Raw genomic sequence first — 17938 nt, forward strand, 5'->3', positions numbered from 1 at the left:
GCTCATGGTACATTCTCTAGGATAAACCACATGTTAGGACACAAAACGAGTCTCAATAAATTTAAGAAGATTGAAATCATACCAAGCATCTTCTTTGATCACAATGGCATGAAATTAGAAATTAACTACAATAGAAAAACTGAGAAACATGCAAACACTTGGAGACTAAATAGCATGTTATTAAATAATGAATGGGTTAACAATAAGATCAAGGACGAAATAAAAAATTTCCTTGGAACAAATGAAAATGAACATACAACAACTCATAATTTATGGGACACAGCAAATGCAGTCCTAAGCATTACAGGCATACCTTAAGAAGCAAGAAAAAGGTCAAATAAACAACTTAACCCTGCATCTAAAAGAACTAGATAAAGAATAGCAAGTAAAGCCCAGAGGAAGTAGAAGGAAGGAAATATATAATAAAGATCAGAGCGGAAATATATGACATAGAGGCTAAAAATAAATTCAGAAGATCAATGAAACCAAGAGCTGGTTCTTTGAAAAGGTAAACAGATTGATGAACCTTTAACCAGACTCACCAAGAAAAAGAGAGGACTCAAATAAATAAAATTAGAAATGAGAGTGGAGAAGTAACAACTGACGCAGCAGAAATACAAAGGATTGTAAGAAAATACTATGAAGAACTGTATGCCAAAAATTAGACAACCTAGGTGAAATGGACAAATTCCTTGAAACATATAATCTTTCAAAATTCAATCTGGAAGAATTAGAAAACCTAAACAGAGTGATTACAACAAATGAGATTGAAACAGTTATCAAAAAAAACTCCCAACAAACAAAAGTCCTGGGCCAGATGGCTTCACAAGCGAATTTTACCAAATATTCAAAGAAGAACTAACTCCTATCTTTCTTAAGCTATTTCAAGAAATTCAAGAGGAGGGAAGATTTCCAAGCTCCTTTTATGAGGCAAGCATAATCCTCATTCCAAAACCAGGCAGACACTACAAAGAAAGAAAACTATAGGCCAGTATCCCTGATGAACTTAGATGCTAAAATTCTCAACAAAATATTAGCAAACTGGATCCAGCAATACATGAAAAAAATCATACATCAAGATCAAGTGAGATTTATTCTGGGGAGGCAAGGCTGGTACAATATTCACAAATCTATCAATGTGATTCATCACATAAACAAAAGGAGGAATAAAAATTGCATGATAATATCAATAGATGCAGAAAAAGCATCTGATAAAATCCAGCACCCATTTATGATCAAAACTCTCAGAAAAGTGGGAATACAGGGAACATACCTCAACATGATAAAGGCCACCTATAACAAAGCCACAACCAACATCATACTCAATGGGCAAAAATTAAAAGCAATCCCTAAGATGAGGAACAAGGCAGGGATGCCCCCTTTCACCATTCTTATTCAACATAGTTCTGGAAGTCCTAGCCACAGCAACCAGACAAGAAGAAGAAATAAAAGGCATCCAAGTTGGAAAAGAAGTAAAACTATCATTATTTGCTGATGACATGATACTGTATGTAGAAAACTGTAAGGTCTCAGTCAAAAAACTACTGGACCTGATAAATGAATTCAGCAAGGTGGCAGGACATAAAATCAATATTCAGAAATCAGTGGCATTTTTATACACCAACAATGAACTGTCTGAAAGAGAAATTAAGGAAACAATCCCCTTCATTATTGCAACAAAAAGAAATAAAGTACCTAGGAGTAAATTTAACCAAGGAGGTTAAAGACTTGTACTCAGAAAATTATAAAACAATGATAAAAGGAATCAAGGAGGATACAAACAAGTGGAAGCATATATCGTGTTCATGGAAAGGAAGAATAAACATCATTAAAATGTCTATATTACCCAAAGCAATTTATAAATTCAATGCAATTCCTATTAAAATACCAATGGCATATTTCAAAGATATAGAACAAATATTCCAAAAACCTATGTGGAACCAAAAAAGAACAGGAATAGCCTCAGCAATCTTGAAAAAGAAGAATAAAGTGGGGGGTATTACACTCCCTGATATCAAGTTATACTACAAGGCCATTGTACTCAAAACAGCCTGGTACTGGCATAAGAACAGGCATACAGATCAATGGAACAGAGCAGAGAACCCAGAAATAAACCCATGCCTCTATGGTCAATTGATATTTGACAAAGGAGGTAAGAGCATACAATGGAATAAAGACGATCTCTTTAACAAATGATGTTGGGAAAATTGGGCAGGTACTTGCAAGAAAATTAAACTAGACCACCAACTTACACCATACACAAAAATAAACTCAAAATGGTTAAAAGATTTAAATGTAAGTCGTGAAACCATAATCACTTTGGAAGAAAACATAGGCAGTAAGCTCTCCAACATCTCTCCTAGCAATATATTTGTTGATTTATCTCACGGACAAGTGAAATAAAGGACAGGATGAACAAATGGGACTATATCAAGCTAAAAAGCTTTTGCACAGCTAAAGACAATATGAACAAAATAAAAAGACAAACCACACAATGGGAGAACATGTTTGACAATAAGTCTGATAAGGGGTTAATAACCAAAATTTATAAAGAACTTGTAAAACTCAACACCAGAAAGGTAAACAATCCAATCAAAAAATGCGGAAAAGAACTGAATAGACATTTCTCCAAAGAGGACATACAGATGGTCAATAGGCATATGAAAAAATGTTCAACATCACAAATCATCAGAGAAATGCAAATTAAAACTACAATGAGATACCACCTCACACCTGTCAGAATGGCACTCATTAACAAATCAACACACAATAAATGCTGGCGAGGGTGTTGAAAAAAGGGAACCCTCCTGCACTGCTGGTGGAAATGAAGACTTGTGCAGCCACTGTGGAAAACAGTATGGAGTTTCATAAAAAAATTAAAAATGGAGCTGCCGTTTGACCCAGCTATTCCACTTTTAGGAATATATCCTAAGAATACCAAATCACTGATTCAAAAGAAGACATGTACACCCATGTTTATGGCAGCATTGTTTACAACAGCCAAGATCTGGAAACAGCCCAAGTGCCCATCTGTGGATGAGTGGATTAAAAAGCTGTGGTACATATACACAATGGAATACTACGCGGCTGTGAAAGAGAAGGAAATCTTACCTTTAGCGACAACATGGATAGACCTGGAAACTATTATGCTAAGTGAAATAAGCCAGGCAGGGAAAGAAAATATCATATGACCCCACTCATATGAGGAATCTAAGGAACAATGTGAACTAAGGAATGGAATAGAGGCAGAGGCAGGGTCAAAGGACCAGAGGGAAAGGGGAAGAAAGAATGGGATCAGAGAGGGGAAGGGATTAGTGAAATTATATATACATAACACAGAGACAAAAGCAGGACAGCAAATCCTGGAGGGATGGAGGGGGGATATTGGGGGGAGGGGACAAAAGAGGTATCAAGGGGAACACGGGGGTGGGGGGAGAAGAGGATATATTTGATGGGACACTTGAATCTATGTAAACACAAAATTTTAAATTAAAAAATTTTTTTTAAATGCAATTACCCTGACCATGAAATTTCTTCCCAATTATGCCACTTATACTCATGATGTTCCACCTGGTTTATCTTATTTCCCTCCAATATTATAGTTTCTTAATGTCAGAGCTGCATGTTTTTTGGTTTCTCCTCCAACACTTCTTTGTATTTCATAATGTTCATATCATCACCACTATTTATCATCTGCTCTTGACATTCACCTTAAACAGATTTTTCCTGTAAAACTAATAGGAAAAGAAAAGATTAGTTTCTTTGCTCTAATCTTTTTTTAAGATTTTATTTGCCCTGGCTGGTTGGCTCAGCAGTAGGGTGTCAGCCTGGCGTGTGGATGTCCTGAGTTCGATTTCTAGTCAGGGCACACAGGAGAAGCAAACATATGCTTCTCTCTCTCTCTCTCTCTCTCTCTCTCTCTCTTCTCCCGCAGCCATGGCTCAAAGGGTCAAGCCAAGTTGGCCCCAGGAGCTGAGGATGGCTCCATGGCCTCCACCTCAGGCACTCCAGTAGCTCAGTTGCCAAGCAATGGAGCTATGGCCCAGCCAGACAGAGTATCGCCTGGTAAGATCTTGCCTGTATCCCAATTGGGGTTTGCATGTGGGAGTCTGTCTCTGCCTCTCCACCTCTCACTTAATAAAAAATTAAAAAGGAAATAAAATTTTATTTATTGATTTTAGAGAGAGGAGAAAAAGAAAGGGGAGCGTGGGGAGTAGCGGGAAGCATCAACTCCTAATAGTTGCTTCTCATATGTGCCTTGACCAGGCAAGCGTAGGGTTTCAAACCAGCAACCCCAGCCTCCCAGGTCGACACTCCATCCACTCCATCACAGGTCAGGCGTCTTTGCTCTAATTTGTATCATGATCCATATGCCCAGGGATGGCCTTTTCTTAATCCCCAGGACATTCTTTTTTTTATGTTCGCTTCTCCTGTGTGCCCTGACTAGAAACCGAACTCAGGACATCCACACACCAGGCTGACACCCTACTGCTGAGCCAACCAGCCAGGGCAAATAAAATCTTAAAAAAAGATTAGAGCAAAGAAACTAATCTTTCCTTTTCCTATTTGTTTTTAATTTAATTTATTGGGGTGACACTGGTTAACAATATTATATAGGCTTCAGGGGTACAATTGTCTAATACATCGTCTATTTTTGTACTGTGTTCACCACACCGAGTCAAATCTCCTTCCATCCCCATTCATCCCCCTTTACCCTCTCACACCTCTGCCCACTCCCCTTTCCCTCTGGTAATCACCATACTGTAGTCTGTCTATGAAGTTTTGAGGGGTATTTTTGCTTATTCCCTTCACCTTTTTCACCCAGTCCCCTCTGATGGTTGTCAGTCTGTTCTCTGTATCTATGAGTCTGTTTCTATTTTGTTTTCTTATTTTATTTTGTTCATTAGATTCCATATATAAGTGAATCATATACTATAGTATTTGTCTTTCTCTGACTGGCTTATTTCATTTAGCATAATACTTTCCAGGTCTGTCTGACCAGGCAGTGGTGCAGTGGATAGAGCGTCGGACTCTGACGCAAAATACTCAGATTTGAAACTCTGAGATCACTGACTTAAGTGCGGGCTCATCTGGCTTGAGCGTGGGCTCAGCAACTTGAGCCCAAGATCACTGGCTTGAGCAAGGGGTCACTTGCTCTGCTGTAGTCCCTTGGTCAAGGCACATATGAGAAAGCAATCAATGAACAACTAAGGTGCCACAACAAAGAATTGATGCTTCTCATCTCTCTCCCTTCCTGTCTGTCTGTCCCTATCTGTCCCTCTCTCTGTCTCTCTCTCTGTCTCTGACACACACACACACACACACACACACACACACACACACACACACTCCAGGGCCATCCATGCTGTCACCAAAAGTTAGATTTCCTTCTTTTTCATGGCCAAGTAGATTTCCATTGTGTAAGTATACCACAGCTTTTACCCACACATCTACTGATGGTACTTGGGCTGCTTCCAAATCTTGGCTATTGCAAGTAACGCTGCAATAAACATAAGGATTCCTATATTCTTTCAAATTAGTGTTTCAGGCCTCTTTGGATGCATTCTCAGAATCGCTGGGTCATAAGATCAGTTTAATTTTTAATTTTTTGAGGTAACTCCTTACTGCTTTTCACAGTGGCTGCACCAATCTGCATTGCCAACAACAGTGCACAAGAGTTCCCTTTTCTCCACATCCTCACCAACACTAGTTTGATTTTTTGAAGATACCCTTTCTGACAGATATGAGGTGATAACTCAATGTGGTTTTAATTTGCATTTCTCTAATGATTAGTGATATTGATCATCTTTTTCATACGTCTATTGGCCATCTGTATGTCCTCTTTGGAGAAACGTCTATTCAGGTTCTTTTCTCATTTTTAATTGAATTGTTTGTTATTTTGGTGTTGAGTTTTATAGGTTCTTTATAAATTTTGGATATTAACACCTTACCAGATAAATATTTTCTCCTATTCAGTGGGTTGTCTTTTCATTTTGTTGATGATTTCCTTGGTTATGCAAAAACTTTTTAGTTTGATGTAGGCCCATTTCTTTTTTTCTTTTGTTTCTCTTGCTGGAGGAGATAAAGCAAAAAAATATATATTGCTATGAGAAATGTCGAAGATTTTACTGCCTATGTTTCTTTTTTAGGATTTTTATGGTTTTGAGTCTATAAATAAGTCTTTAATTCATTTTTAGTCTATTCTTGTGTATGGTGTATGTAACAAGGTGGTCGAAGTTTCATTTTTTGTGCATATCTGTCTACTTTTCCCAACATTGTTTATTGAATAGACTACCTTTGCCATATTATGTGTTCTTGCCTTCTTTGTCAAATATTAATTGATCCTAAAGGTGTGGGTTTATTTCTAGGCTCTCTATTCTGTTCCATTTATCTATATATCTGTTTTTATGCCCATACCATGCTATTGTGATTACTGTGGCCTTGTAGTTAGTTTGATATCAGGTAGCCGGATTCCTCCAACTTTGTTCTTCTCAAGATCATTATGGCTATTCAGGGTCTTTTGTGATTCCATATAAGTTTTTGGAATATTTGCTCTGGTTTGGGAACTACACCATTGGTATCTTGATAGGAATTGCATTGAATCTATAGATTGCTTTGGGTACTTTAGACATTTTACTGATGTTAATTCTTCCTATCCATAAATACACATATGTTTCCATTTATTTGTATCTTCTTCAGTTTCTTTCTTTAGTGTCTTACAATTCTCCAAAAACAGGTCTTTTACATCTTTCGTTAAATTTATTCATTATTGATGTATAGATATACAACTGATTTCTGGGTATTTATTTTTTATCCTGCTACTTTACTGAATCTATCAGTTCTAGTAGTTTTTTTGGTGGAATCTTTAGTATTCGCTATATACAATATCATGTCATCTTCAAATAATGAAAGTTTTACTTACTCCTTTCCAATTTGGATGCCCTTTATTTCTTCTCCTTACCTGATTGTGTGGCTGGAACTTCCCATCCTATGTTCAGTAAGAGTGGTTAAAGCAGACATCCCTGTCTTGTTCTCAATGTTAAGGGAAACAGTTTTAGTTTTTGCCCACCCAGAACATTCTTATAATGATACTTTCCCAACTATATAACACCCTGATTGCCCATAGGAGAGAGTTGAATAATGTAAAAATAGATGAGAGAGCAAAGAACTTGTTCATAATATAAATCTTTGACCTAAGAAATAGGATGCTTTGGACCTTACTTACTAGATAAATGAATGGCCAGTCTTCTATGATAGAAACCTTCGGTAGATGACCTCCCTCCACCAGGGAACTCTCCCCACAGCAACACTTGAAGTGACACTCTTTGTTATAAAGACAGAAATTCTGCTAAGAAGAAGTTATTATAGGCCCTGGCCGGTTGGCCCAGCGGTAGAGCGTTGGCCTGGCGTGCGGGGGACCCGGGTTCAATTCCCGGCCAGGGCACATAGGAGAAGCGCCCATTTACTTCTCCACGCCCCCCTCCTTCCTCTCTGTCTCTCTCTTCCCCTCCCGCAGCCAAGGCTCCATTGGAGCAAAGATGGCCCGGGCGCTGGGGATGGCTCCTTGGCCTCTGCCCCAGGCGCTAGAGTGGCTCTGGTCACAATAGAGCGACGCCCCGGAGGGGCAGAGCATCGCCCCCTGGTGGGCAGAGCATCGCCCCTGGTGGGCGTGCCGGGTGGATCCCGGTCAGGCGCATGCGGGAGTCTGTCTGACTGTGTCTCCCCGTTTCTAGCTTCAGAAAAATACAAAAAAAAAAAAAAAAAGAAGTTATTATATATTGTTTCAGATTATTGCCTAATTAGCATTTGAGTCAAAAAAGAAGCACAGAGGAAAGTGTTCTTTGAGGAGGAACATATCAGAAGTAGTATTTAAATCAGGGGTCAGCAAATATGGCCCATCAGACAAATCTTGTCCACTATATATTTTCATAAATAAAGCTTTATTGGAACACAACCATGTCCATTTGTTGACATATTTTCTTTGGCTACTTTCACACTACAATGGAAGAGGTGAATTGTTGCAAAAGAGACAATATGGGCCCTGGCCGGTTGGCTCAGTGGTAGAGCGTCAGCCTGGCATGCAGGAGTCCCGGGTTCAATTCCCGGCCAGGGCACACAGGAGAGGTGCCCAACTGCTTCTCCACCCCTCCCCCTCTCCTTCCTCTCTGTCTCTCTCTTCCTCTCCCACAGCCAAGGCAAAGTTGGCCCGGACGCTGAGGATGGCTCCATGGCTTCTGCCTCAGACGCTAGAATGGCTCTGGTTGCAACAGAGTGACACCCCAGATGGGCAGAGCATCGCCCCCTGGTGGGCGTGCCGGGTGTATCCCAGTCGGGCGCATGCGGGAGTCTGACTGCCTCCCCATTTCCAACTTCAGAAAAATACAAAAAAAAAAAAGAGACAATATGGCCCACAAAGTCTAAAATATTACTTATGTGGTCCTTTACAGAAAGAAAAAAAAAAAGTCTAATACCTGATCTAGACAGTCCAAAAGCTCACCAGGAAATTTCATCATCACTCTTGACCCAAGTAAAGCTGTAGGTTTTTTCTGTTGATATACCGAGAGAGGAACAATCTTCTGTGGAAGAGCAGAATACACCAGGAGTGGCTGAGAGCTGCAGAGAACCATAATCTACTGATGTAGTGTGCACCTGCAGGATAGAAAAATAGAAGTATAGTTCAGGAATAATTCCAACTATATAATATTCTGGAAAAGACATAACATAATAAAGACAGTATCCAGGCGTCCCCAAACTACGGCCCGCGGGCCGCAATGTGGCCCCCTGAGGCCATTTATCCAGCCCCTACTGCACTTCTGGAAGGGGCACCTCTTTCATTGGTGGTCAGTGAGAGGACCACTGTATTTGGCAGCCCTCCAATGGTCTGAGGGACAGTGAACCGGCCCCCTGTGTAAAAAGTTTGGAGACCCCTGGGCCTGGCGCAGTGGATAGAATGTCCACCTGGAATGTTGAAGTCACCAATTAGAAACCCCGGGCTTCCCCAGTCAAGGCACATATGACAAGCAATCAATAAACATCTAAAGTGAAGCAACTCTGAGTTGATACTTCTTCTTCCTTCCCCTTCTCTGTCTCCTCTCTCTGTAAAATTAATAAATAATCTAAAAAAATAGATCAGTAGTTGTCAGGGGCTAGGAAGCAGACAATGAATAGGCAAAGCACAGAGGATTGTTAGAGCAGTGAAACCATATATATAATCATAGATACATGTCTATACATTTGTCAAAACCCATAGAATGTACAATCAGAGTAAATGCTAATGTAAACTGTGGAGTTCGGGGAATTTGGTTGATAAGCCAACATAGGTTCATTGACTTGAACAACTGTGCCACCCTAATCATGTTGCCTGTGAATGGAAGAGGAATGCGTGTCTAAAGGAAAAAATGGAAGTATCATTACCAGAACAAATGCAAGGATGCGGAAACAACAGAATTCCATAAACTAAGTTAGCAAGGACTTTTTTTTTTTTTTTTTTTTACAGAGACAGAGAGAGAAATAGATAGGGACAGACAGGAACGGAAAGAGATGAGAAGCATCAATCATTAGGTTTTCGTTGCGACACCTTAGTTGTTCATTGATTGCTTTCTCATATGTGCCTTGACCATGGGGTTACAGCAGACCAAGTAACCCCTTGCTCAAGCCAGCGACCTTGGGTCCAAGCTGGTGAGTTTTGCTCAAACCAGATGAGCCCGCGCTAAAGCTTGCGACCTCGGGGTCTCGAACCTGGGTCCTCCACATCCCAGTCCGACACTCTGTTTACTGCACCACCGCCTGGTCAGGCAGCAAGGACTTTTTAAATTCCCTCCCCTTTGCACCTCGTGCCAGGGCCAGGGAGAAGATAAGAAGATTCTAAAACACCAGGCAAGTCATTACAAAGATGCCATCATTTATAGTGAAATGAAAACAACTGAGATTCTTCATAAATATTAAGGATTGTTGATAGTGGACAGCTCTGCCTCATTGGGAATTTGCACGTGAACTGATCAAAGTAAGAGTGAACCTATAGGACTGGTAAGAGTGATTAATATTTCACATTTTAGGCAGGATAGAAGTGGAACATAGGTATATAACAATTCTTTGGGCCGAAATCAAGTCTAGCAACTTACATTAAGAAGATTAATTAGTTAATGTTTATAAAGAACTGTGCAGATATGCCCTTTCAAAATGCTAAGTATTCTAAAAACTACATTATAGCATTTTACTAAATGTAAAAGATCTAACGTTCATCATTTCTTTGGTACAGGTTGGCAAAGATTCTTTTGGCAATGATTATATAGAAAACTTAAAACAGAATGGTATTTCTACAGGTAAAATTTCATCCTTCTTAAAGTTGTTTTTATAACTTTCTTCTGTGATTTGGTTACAAGAAAAGTTAAATACAAAACAGAATTATTAGATCCTCCCCTGGTGGCCAGAGAAATTTTATGCACAGCTTTGTCTAGTCTTGTTTAGATAGCCTGTGGTTAATTCTTTCCCATACATTCCTCCAGATGGGATTAAAACAACAGGAGGTTACCAACCTTCACCTTATGGAAATGTTTCAAAAACAGGTGACAATAGAAAATAGGTGCTACATTCACAAAAGATACTTTAAGAAAAGTCTTTAAGTATCACAGATGGAAACAATCTTAGAAACCATTGAAGCCGATACTATTATTTCACAAAAGAGAAAACCAAAGGCCAGGGAGGTTCTGAATTTGTCCAAGAGCACACAGCAAGTCGGAGCTACGGCTGGGACTAGAATACAGGACTGTGGCTCCAGTTCAAGGCTGTTTGCTGGACTAGAATACAGGACTTTGGCTCCAGTTCAAGGCTGTTTGCTGCTGCCAAAGGCTGCCTGGTCAGCATCGCCATTCACATGCCAGGCCGTAGTTCTTGATAAGATGCAAAACTTATGAGAGTGAAGAAAAATAAACAAGTTGATTTTATAAGTTTGACCTTTAGTCTTTCATCTCTAGCCTGTCATTTCTTTCACTGAAGAAATATATTAGAATAGAGAAATGCATATTTATACAACTATGAATAATTTAGTTGGATGGAGGCGGGGGGGGGGGCAGTGTTTGCTGGGTTGTTACTAATGTAGAGGAAAGGTGTAAAGACTTCGATTTTCCTCATTGTTTAGGTGATGAGTATAAATTAGCACTAATTACTTATTTCTTTTTATCATTCCAGATGGTTAAAGGTTAAAAAGTTTTCTAAGGATTAGTGATGCATTGAAATTGTTAAAATAAATTATCCATGCCAGGCTATGTATACGTGATTGTAATTTCTTTTTTTTTTTTTTTTTTTTTTTTTTAGAATTTACATATCAGACTAAAGATGCTGCTACAGGCACTGCTTCTATAATTGTCAATAAAGAAGGTATGTGCATTGCATATTGAAGTGTTACTTTATAAAACAGTTCATTTCAGAACTAGAGCAGAAGCGTCCATTTTTATCCTAATCTCAGAGATTTCTTAGTATACTCACCAGGCCTAAAGCATGGTGTTTCTAACCTAAATATAAAGGTCTCCCTTTGGCCCTGGCCAGTTTGTTCAGTGGTAGAGCATCAGCCTGGCGTGTGGAAGTCCAGGTTCGATTCCTGGTCAGTGCACACAGGAGAAGTGACAATCTGCTTCTCCACCCCTGCCTTTCCCCTCTCTCTCTCTTTTCCCCATCTCCTCCTGCAGCCATAGCTCAAATGGTTCCAGCAATTTGGCCCCAGGCACTAAGGATGGCTCCATGGCCTCACCTCAGGTGCTGAAATAGGTTGGTTGCTGAGCAACAGAGCAGCAGCCCCAAATGGGCAGAGCATCGCCCGGTAGGGGGCTTGCTAGGTGGATCCCAGTCGGGCACATGCAGGAGTCTATCTCTACCTCCTGCCTCTCACTTAATTAAAAAAAAAAAATTAAAATAAAAAAATTAAAGATCTCCCCTTGTTTGTACATCCAGATTGTTCATTCAAATATAAAATTGTCCATCCAATATATATGAAGCGCCCTGGCCGGTTGGCTCAGCGGTAGAGCGTCGGCCTAGCGTGCGGAGGACCCGGGTTCGATTCCCGGCCAGGGCACACAGGAGAAGCGCCCATTTGCTTCTCCACCCCTCCGCTGCGCTTTCCTCTCTGTCTCTCTCTTCCCCTCCCGCAGCCAAGGCTCCATCGGAGCAAAGATGGCCCGGGTGCTGGGGATGGCTCTGTGGCCTCTGCCTCAGGCGCTAGAGTGGCTCTGGTCGCAACATGGCGACGCCCAAGAGGGGCAGAGCATCGCCCCCTGGTGGGCAGAGCGTCGGGCGCATGCGGGAGTCTGTCTGACTGTCTCTCCCTGTTTCCAGCTTCAGAAAAATGGAAAAAAAAAAAAAAAATATATATATATATATATATATATATATATGAAGCATTATAGTTGCCTCAAAATAATATTTATATCCTGTATATCCCATACTCTTCATGTGAGCTCAGAATTGATATTTGTCTCTAAAAGCAATTAAGTATTCATCTGTCATTTCAGTTACACCAGGTAAATAAATGTAAATAGGTGCAAAAGAAAGTTGATGAATTATATTTATAGAATATTTACTGAGCAAATGGCAGCAAGTAATTACTTCTAAGTTATCGTTAGTGTTCAATTTTGTCTCCTCTTTAAAAAGCAATCAGACCTCAAAAGTCTATATATACCACTGTGTCTGTCACAAGGCCTTTCAATAGTGAAACATTTGTCCCTTTACTCTCAAATAAAGTTATCCTAATTTCTGCCAACTATTTTAAATATAAAAACACCTCCATAAGATTTTAAAAATCATCTTTAATATTCGGAAGTGCCAAGCATTTCATCGGGCACCTAGGACAAAATCTAGTGCATTATGGGCAGTCAAGTGCATTGTTAAACTAGGATTTGTCACAATATGTCTTTAATTTATAATACAGTTTCAGAGGATCCTTTCTCACATAAGACATGATAGTTTTACCTTTAGTGATCCCCAAGTTATAATAACAAAAAAGAAGCAGTGTTCCAATTAAAGACAGTAGATAAAAGTTTTCATTCCTAACAATAGTTAGTGTTCATTACTTTAAGCTCCCTCTTAAGTAATTATTGCTGCCAACAGCAGTTCATTCCCTGCCTTATACCTCTTTTTTGTGTTCTACGGATATCTTCGAGTTCTATTTCTTCTTTATCTGTGTGCTAAATACTGTATTTTCATGCAACAATATAATTTAATATCGTGTATCAAGTACCTGTTATGGTAGACATTATCTGGCAATGCCCTTGAGAGTATTTGTTGTAGTAGAAGAGCAATACAGATACCCAGAGAGGCAACAGTCAGCTCTTTTAAATGAGTGAGGAGCAAGGTAAAGAGTTCAGTTTGGACAAGTTAAAGCTGAAGCATGAATGAGCGAGCCACATGTCAATGTCCACCATACAGCTGTGTCTTGGGCTTGTTGCTCATCAGCCAAGACCAGGCCAGAAATGTGGATTCATGAGTCAGCAACACAGAAGAGCAGCTGACTGGAGCAGAGGGAGTGAGGTCACTGAAGGAGAAAAGGAAGGAGGTATGCTGCCTTTCAATGTGTGGGTACTTTGAATTTTTCCAGTACCAAGATTGGGTTTATGCTGAACCATCCTCACTTTATTAATCCTCCTTGTGGCCAACAAACACATCTGTGGTAAGATGATAGGCTAGCATGTGTTGTGCGTTCAGAGGTAATTTTAGGTCATGTCTGCACAAGAGCAGCAGGAGCAGCCTGCGGCACAAAAAATACTGCTGCAATTCAACCCTCCAGATCAGCGCTGTCCAAGAGAAACAGAACGCAAGCCACGGACGTAACTTTAAGTTTGCCATCAGCCACGATTTAAAAAGTAAACAGAAACAGGTAAAATTCATCTTAATCTAGTCCCTTACCCAGTCTATCCAAAATATTATCCTTTCAACATTAATCAAAAGCTCTCAAAATTTAATGAAATATTTTACCTTTTCTTTGTACTCAGTCCTTGAAATCTGCTTTGTATCGTACAATTAAAACACATCTCGGTTTGGATTAATACATTTCAAGTGCTCTGTAGCCACATGTGGTTTGTGTTCATGACTATCATATCGGACAGCACGGCTCTTGAGAGTTCACCTGACAGATAAAATGTCCCACCGCATCTCCTGCATTTAGGTGGGATGGTAGAGAATGGGTCCAAGTGACGGGTGTACTATAGAAAGCCCTGTTCCTGCTTCTGTTTGATCTGCTACACTCTCAGCTAAATATCTTCTCTCTACCTTACCTTACCTTATTTTACTACAATTTTTCATCTGTTAGATACTATAAAATGTGTTTTGATTTACAAAATCACTTCAGAATACCCCAAGGTACAGCTTGAACTGGTTACATACTACACATCATTAGCTTTTAGCGCTAGGCAAGTTTATTCCTGTTTATACTCATCATTATGGCATCCGTCACTTAGGATTAAGGATCTTTACCACATACATTGTACCAGCCATTTCCCATAAAACAAAATTTGAAAGTATGTTATATATCATTTCTCAGCTAATATTCTTTGTATATAAGAATATTGACAAGGGAAATCATTTTTAGATTTTGCTCAAAGTGGTTAGAATAATATCAATCATGTTACATAGATATTGTTTAGATACGTACATGAGGAATAGGAAATTTAACCAGAGTGGTCTAGAAATGTTAAAATCAATACTTACAACACATTTTGTGTAATAGCTTTGTAAGAGTGATTATAACATTGCAGAGTATCATTGCCTGGCTTTGCTAGGCTTTAATATAAATATGTAGAAATTCTTCATAGGCCAGAATATCATCGTGATTGTGGCTGGGGCAAATTTACTTCTGAATACTGAAGACCTGAAGGAAGCAGCCAGTGTCATCAGCAGAGCCAAAGTACTGATCTGCCAGCTAGAAGTAACTCCGGCAACTTCTTTGGAAGCCCTAACAATGGCCCACAGCAGTGGAGGTAATTTTACATACTTGTCATTCTTTCTATAAAAGCTTTTATCACTGTCTCAATTAAGGTTAACCTTTTAAGCAGAGCAATACTTTTCCATCATAAAATATGCTTTCTTCTATCTGTAACATTCATTGTCTTCTAGTTCTTGATAATGTTAGAAACCCTTACAAACAGGGTAAAAATAACGAGTAGCATTCCTCATATCCTGCTATATAAATTCTTCCATCTAGTTAGCAGAAACAATACAGGTAGTAACTAGAATCTCTGAAGCAGCCTATTGTCCAAGATACTCTCTAGGTAGTGGGACAATTTTCATTCTGGGCAGAGGTTAAGCCACATGTCACATATAATCACTGCCCAGGTAAGTTTTGATAAACATCTCTAGGTTAAAATTAAAAATTTTAGTTCTTTCTTCTTTTTGTAAAACTTTACCATCTTTTCTATAAACAACAAAATATTATGTATATGTAATATTTATTGTCTATGTTGTCAACATCCTTTAAGCAGCTCTTTTGTTTTGTTAGAACTTTGATTTTGGAAATTTTTAAGCATGCACTAGCAGACAGAATTGTATAATGAAACCCATCACCCAGCTTCAGCAGTTATGAGCTCTTGGCTAAATCCTGGGTCATCTGTCCCCCCACCCAGACCCCCTCTCTCACCCCAGCAAGTAGCAGACTTTTAAAGATCCAGGTGTTTTATTTCTGTCTGTTCCTTTTTCCCCACTGACCACTGGGGAGAGCATCTTCTGAATTAGAAGCCCATTTCTGATCCTTGTTAGCTTTGTGTTCTTTCCAGAATTACCTGATTTTTCTGAGTCTTGTCTATTAAACGCATATAGAAATACTCCCCTACAGAATTGTTCTAAAAATGGAATAAAATATGATGCCAAGCTGGTGAAGTAAGTTTCAGTAAACCCCAACTTTCTTCTCTCTTTCTTTAAATTAAAATTTGGATAATATCCTGATCAGCATCATTTGGTAAAAATTTTAAAAAGATCAAAATAAAAACTAGCCGGTCTAAGACAATGACTTCTTGATATTATGGCTATAGTTCTATGATTTATATTAAGAAGAACGCAGAGAAAAATTCACATTGGCTTTTCCAGATAAAACTTTCTCATCAGGATACAATGAAAAGGAAAAGAAGGAAAAAGAACAGTAAGTGTATGTGTATATGTGTGTGTGTGTATAAGTGATTTCTCCCAAAGTGCAGTGTTCCACATAGCAATAAATGGAAAATAAGTTACTGAAATGATTTTGTAGAGAATTTTTAAATGTCCTGATTTAACAATTTTCCTCATGGCAATACAACATGTCATGGCAAATTCTCACTGACATTTAATGTGTTTTTAATGGACTCAAAGCTGTCAGAAGGAATTCTGAGCCAAAACCGATTTGGTTACATTTTCTTCGAGTGTCACAGATGAAGGCTAATGTTTGCGGTGCGCGCTCTCTGCACTGCACTCAATTACCCGGGTGATGTGAGCACACATGCCACTTCATTCATGCTCCTGTCTTTCCTGATAGAGATCAGAGCATTTTCTCACATAACTTTTCTTTTTTTCCTACTGTCCCTTGCTTCTCAGGGGCCACTGTTTCCTCTGTCCTAGTCTAATTACCTGTTCCCTACCCAGCTTGTGGAGGAGAGAAAGGTACAGCAACCACAGCTGAGGATCCAAACTGTCACAGGTGAGGCTAGAGTGACCCAGCGGGGTAGGCAGTCTAACCGTGGCTGTCATTTGGGTGGGGTCTAGAAATGCTTCCTCTGTCTTCTGTCAAGCAGTTCTTCCAGTTGAGAAGCTAGAGGACCAGGGGCACCAGAAAGGGGTTAGGTAATGGTGAGCCAAAGACCACTTAGCCCACTCCCCATTTTTAGAAAAGCCAGCATGCCTAAGTATTAATTCTGCAATATCACATGTAATAATACCAGAAGTAGTAATACCTTGCATTTGTATGGACTTTATAGCTTATAAAGTACTCTCATATATATTTGATCCTCAGAAAACCCTGTGACAAATATATGACAGGTTTTATTCTCCCAGATTGAGGACTGAGACTCAGAGAGGTTAAGTAATTTGCTCAACCAAGGTCACACTTTTAGTCAGTGTAGAAACCACGATTTCAGATTCCAAGCCCCAAGTACTATGTCCTAGACCAGACTTTAAGTAATGAAACTTAACTTCAAAATCTCCTTGATACCTAGTAACTGAGCCTTTATAAAGAGCATCTCTAGAAAAGTAAAATCCATGAACTATGACATTGTCCAACATGTCGCCTAAGCTTTGAGTATCTTGCTGCTCAAGTCACAACGAAGGGACCTTAGAGTGTTTTCAGCAATGTGTCCCACCCACCCCCATTAAATACACACACACACACACACACACTCCTCTGTCCGGAATTCAGCTGGTCCCTGTTTGTTAGTTACCAGCCATACGCAGCTCAGATTCTATACCGAGAGAGAGAGTGTGTGAATTTAATGCATCTTCATTCTCACATAAAACTAGTACAATGAAAGGAACACTGATTTGGGTCAGGAAGCATGGCTCTGAATTCAGAACCAATCACTTAGCAAATGGGGGACATCGGGCAAGTCAGTCAGATCCTTGTTCTGGGCCTCAGTGTCTTCCGTGAAACAGGGAACTGGGCTGAGATCTCTTACCATTCTTTAACGTCACCATGTGTGAATGGGCTGATTCGCAGAGAAGGCAAAGCTTCAAGGTCTGTGGTGAGCCACAATGTCCTGCTCATTGCCTCATGAGGCTGCATATGTGCTGATTGATCAGCATTATTTCATTTACAAGAAAGATGGCAAAATCATCATCATCATCATCATCTGTGGGTTTAATATCACAACTCTCTTATCTGTACTACTTAAGTACTAATGGATTAAGTTTGAATTAAATACACTGTATAACTAGATGATATATCAGTTATTAAAATACAGAGAAAGACCCCTCCATCTTTGTAGATAGTATCTTG

General features: G+C 39.5%; 1 protein-coding gene across 1 annotated transcript in view; it reads left to right on the forward strand.

The window, feature by feature from the left end:
• Positions 1-17938, forward strand: part of RBKS (ribokinase) — a 106235-nt gene that overhangs the window by 38544 nt on the left and 49753 nt on the right. Inside the window, exons 3-5 of the mRNA XM_066378626.1 lie at positions 10259-10322; positions 11314-11376; positions 14799-14963. Coding sequence (XP_066234723.1) covers positions 10259-10322; positions 11314-11376; positions 14799-14963 — 292 coding nt within the window. The remainder of the gene's footprint in view (positions 1-10258; positions 10323-11313; positions 11377-14798; positions 14964-17938) is intronic.

Source organism: Saccopteryx leptura, chromosome 3, assembly GCF_036850995.1.
Source record: "Saccopteryx leptura isolate mSacLep1 chromosome 3, mSacLep1_pri_phased_curated, whole genome shotgun sequence".
NCBI lineage: Eukaryota > Metazoa > Chordata > Mammalia > Chiroptera > Emballonuridae > Saccopteryx > Saccopteryx leptura.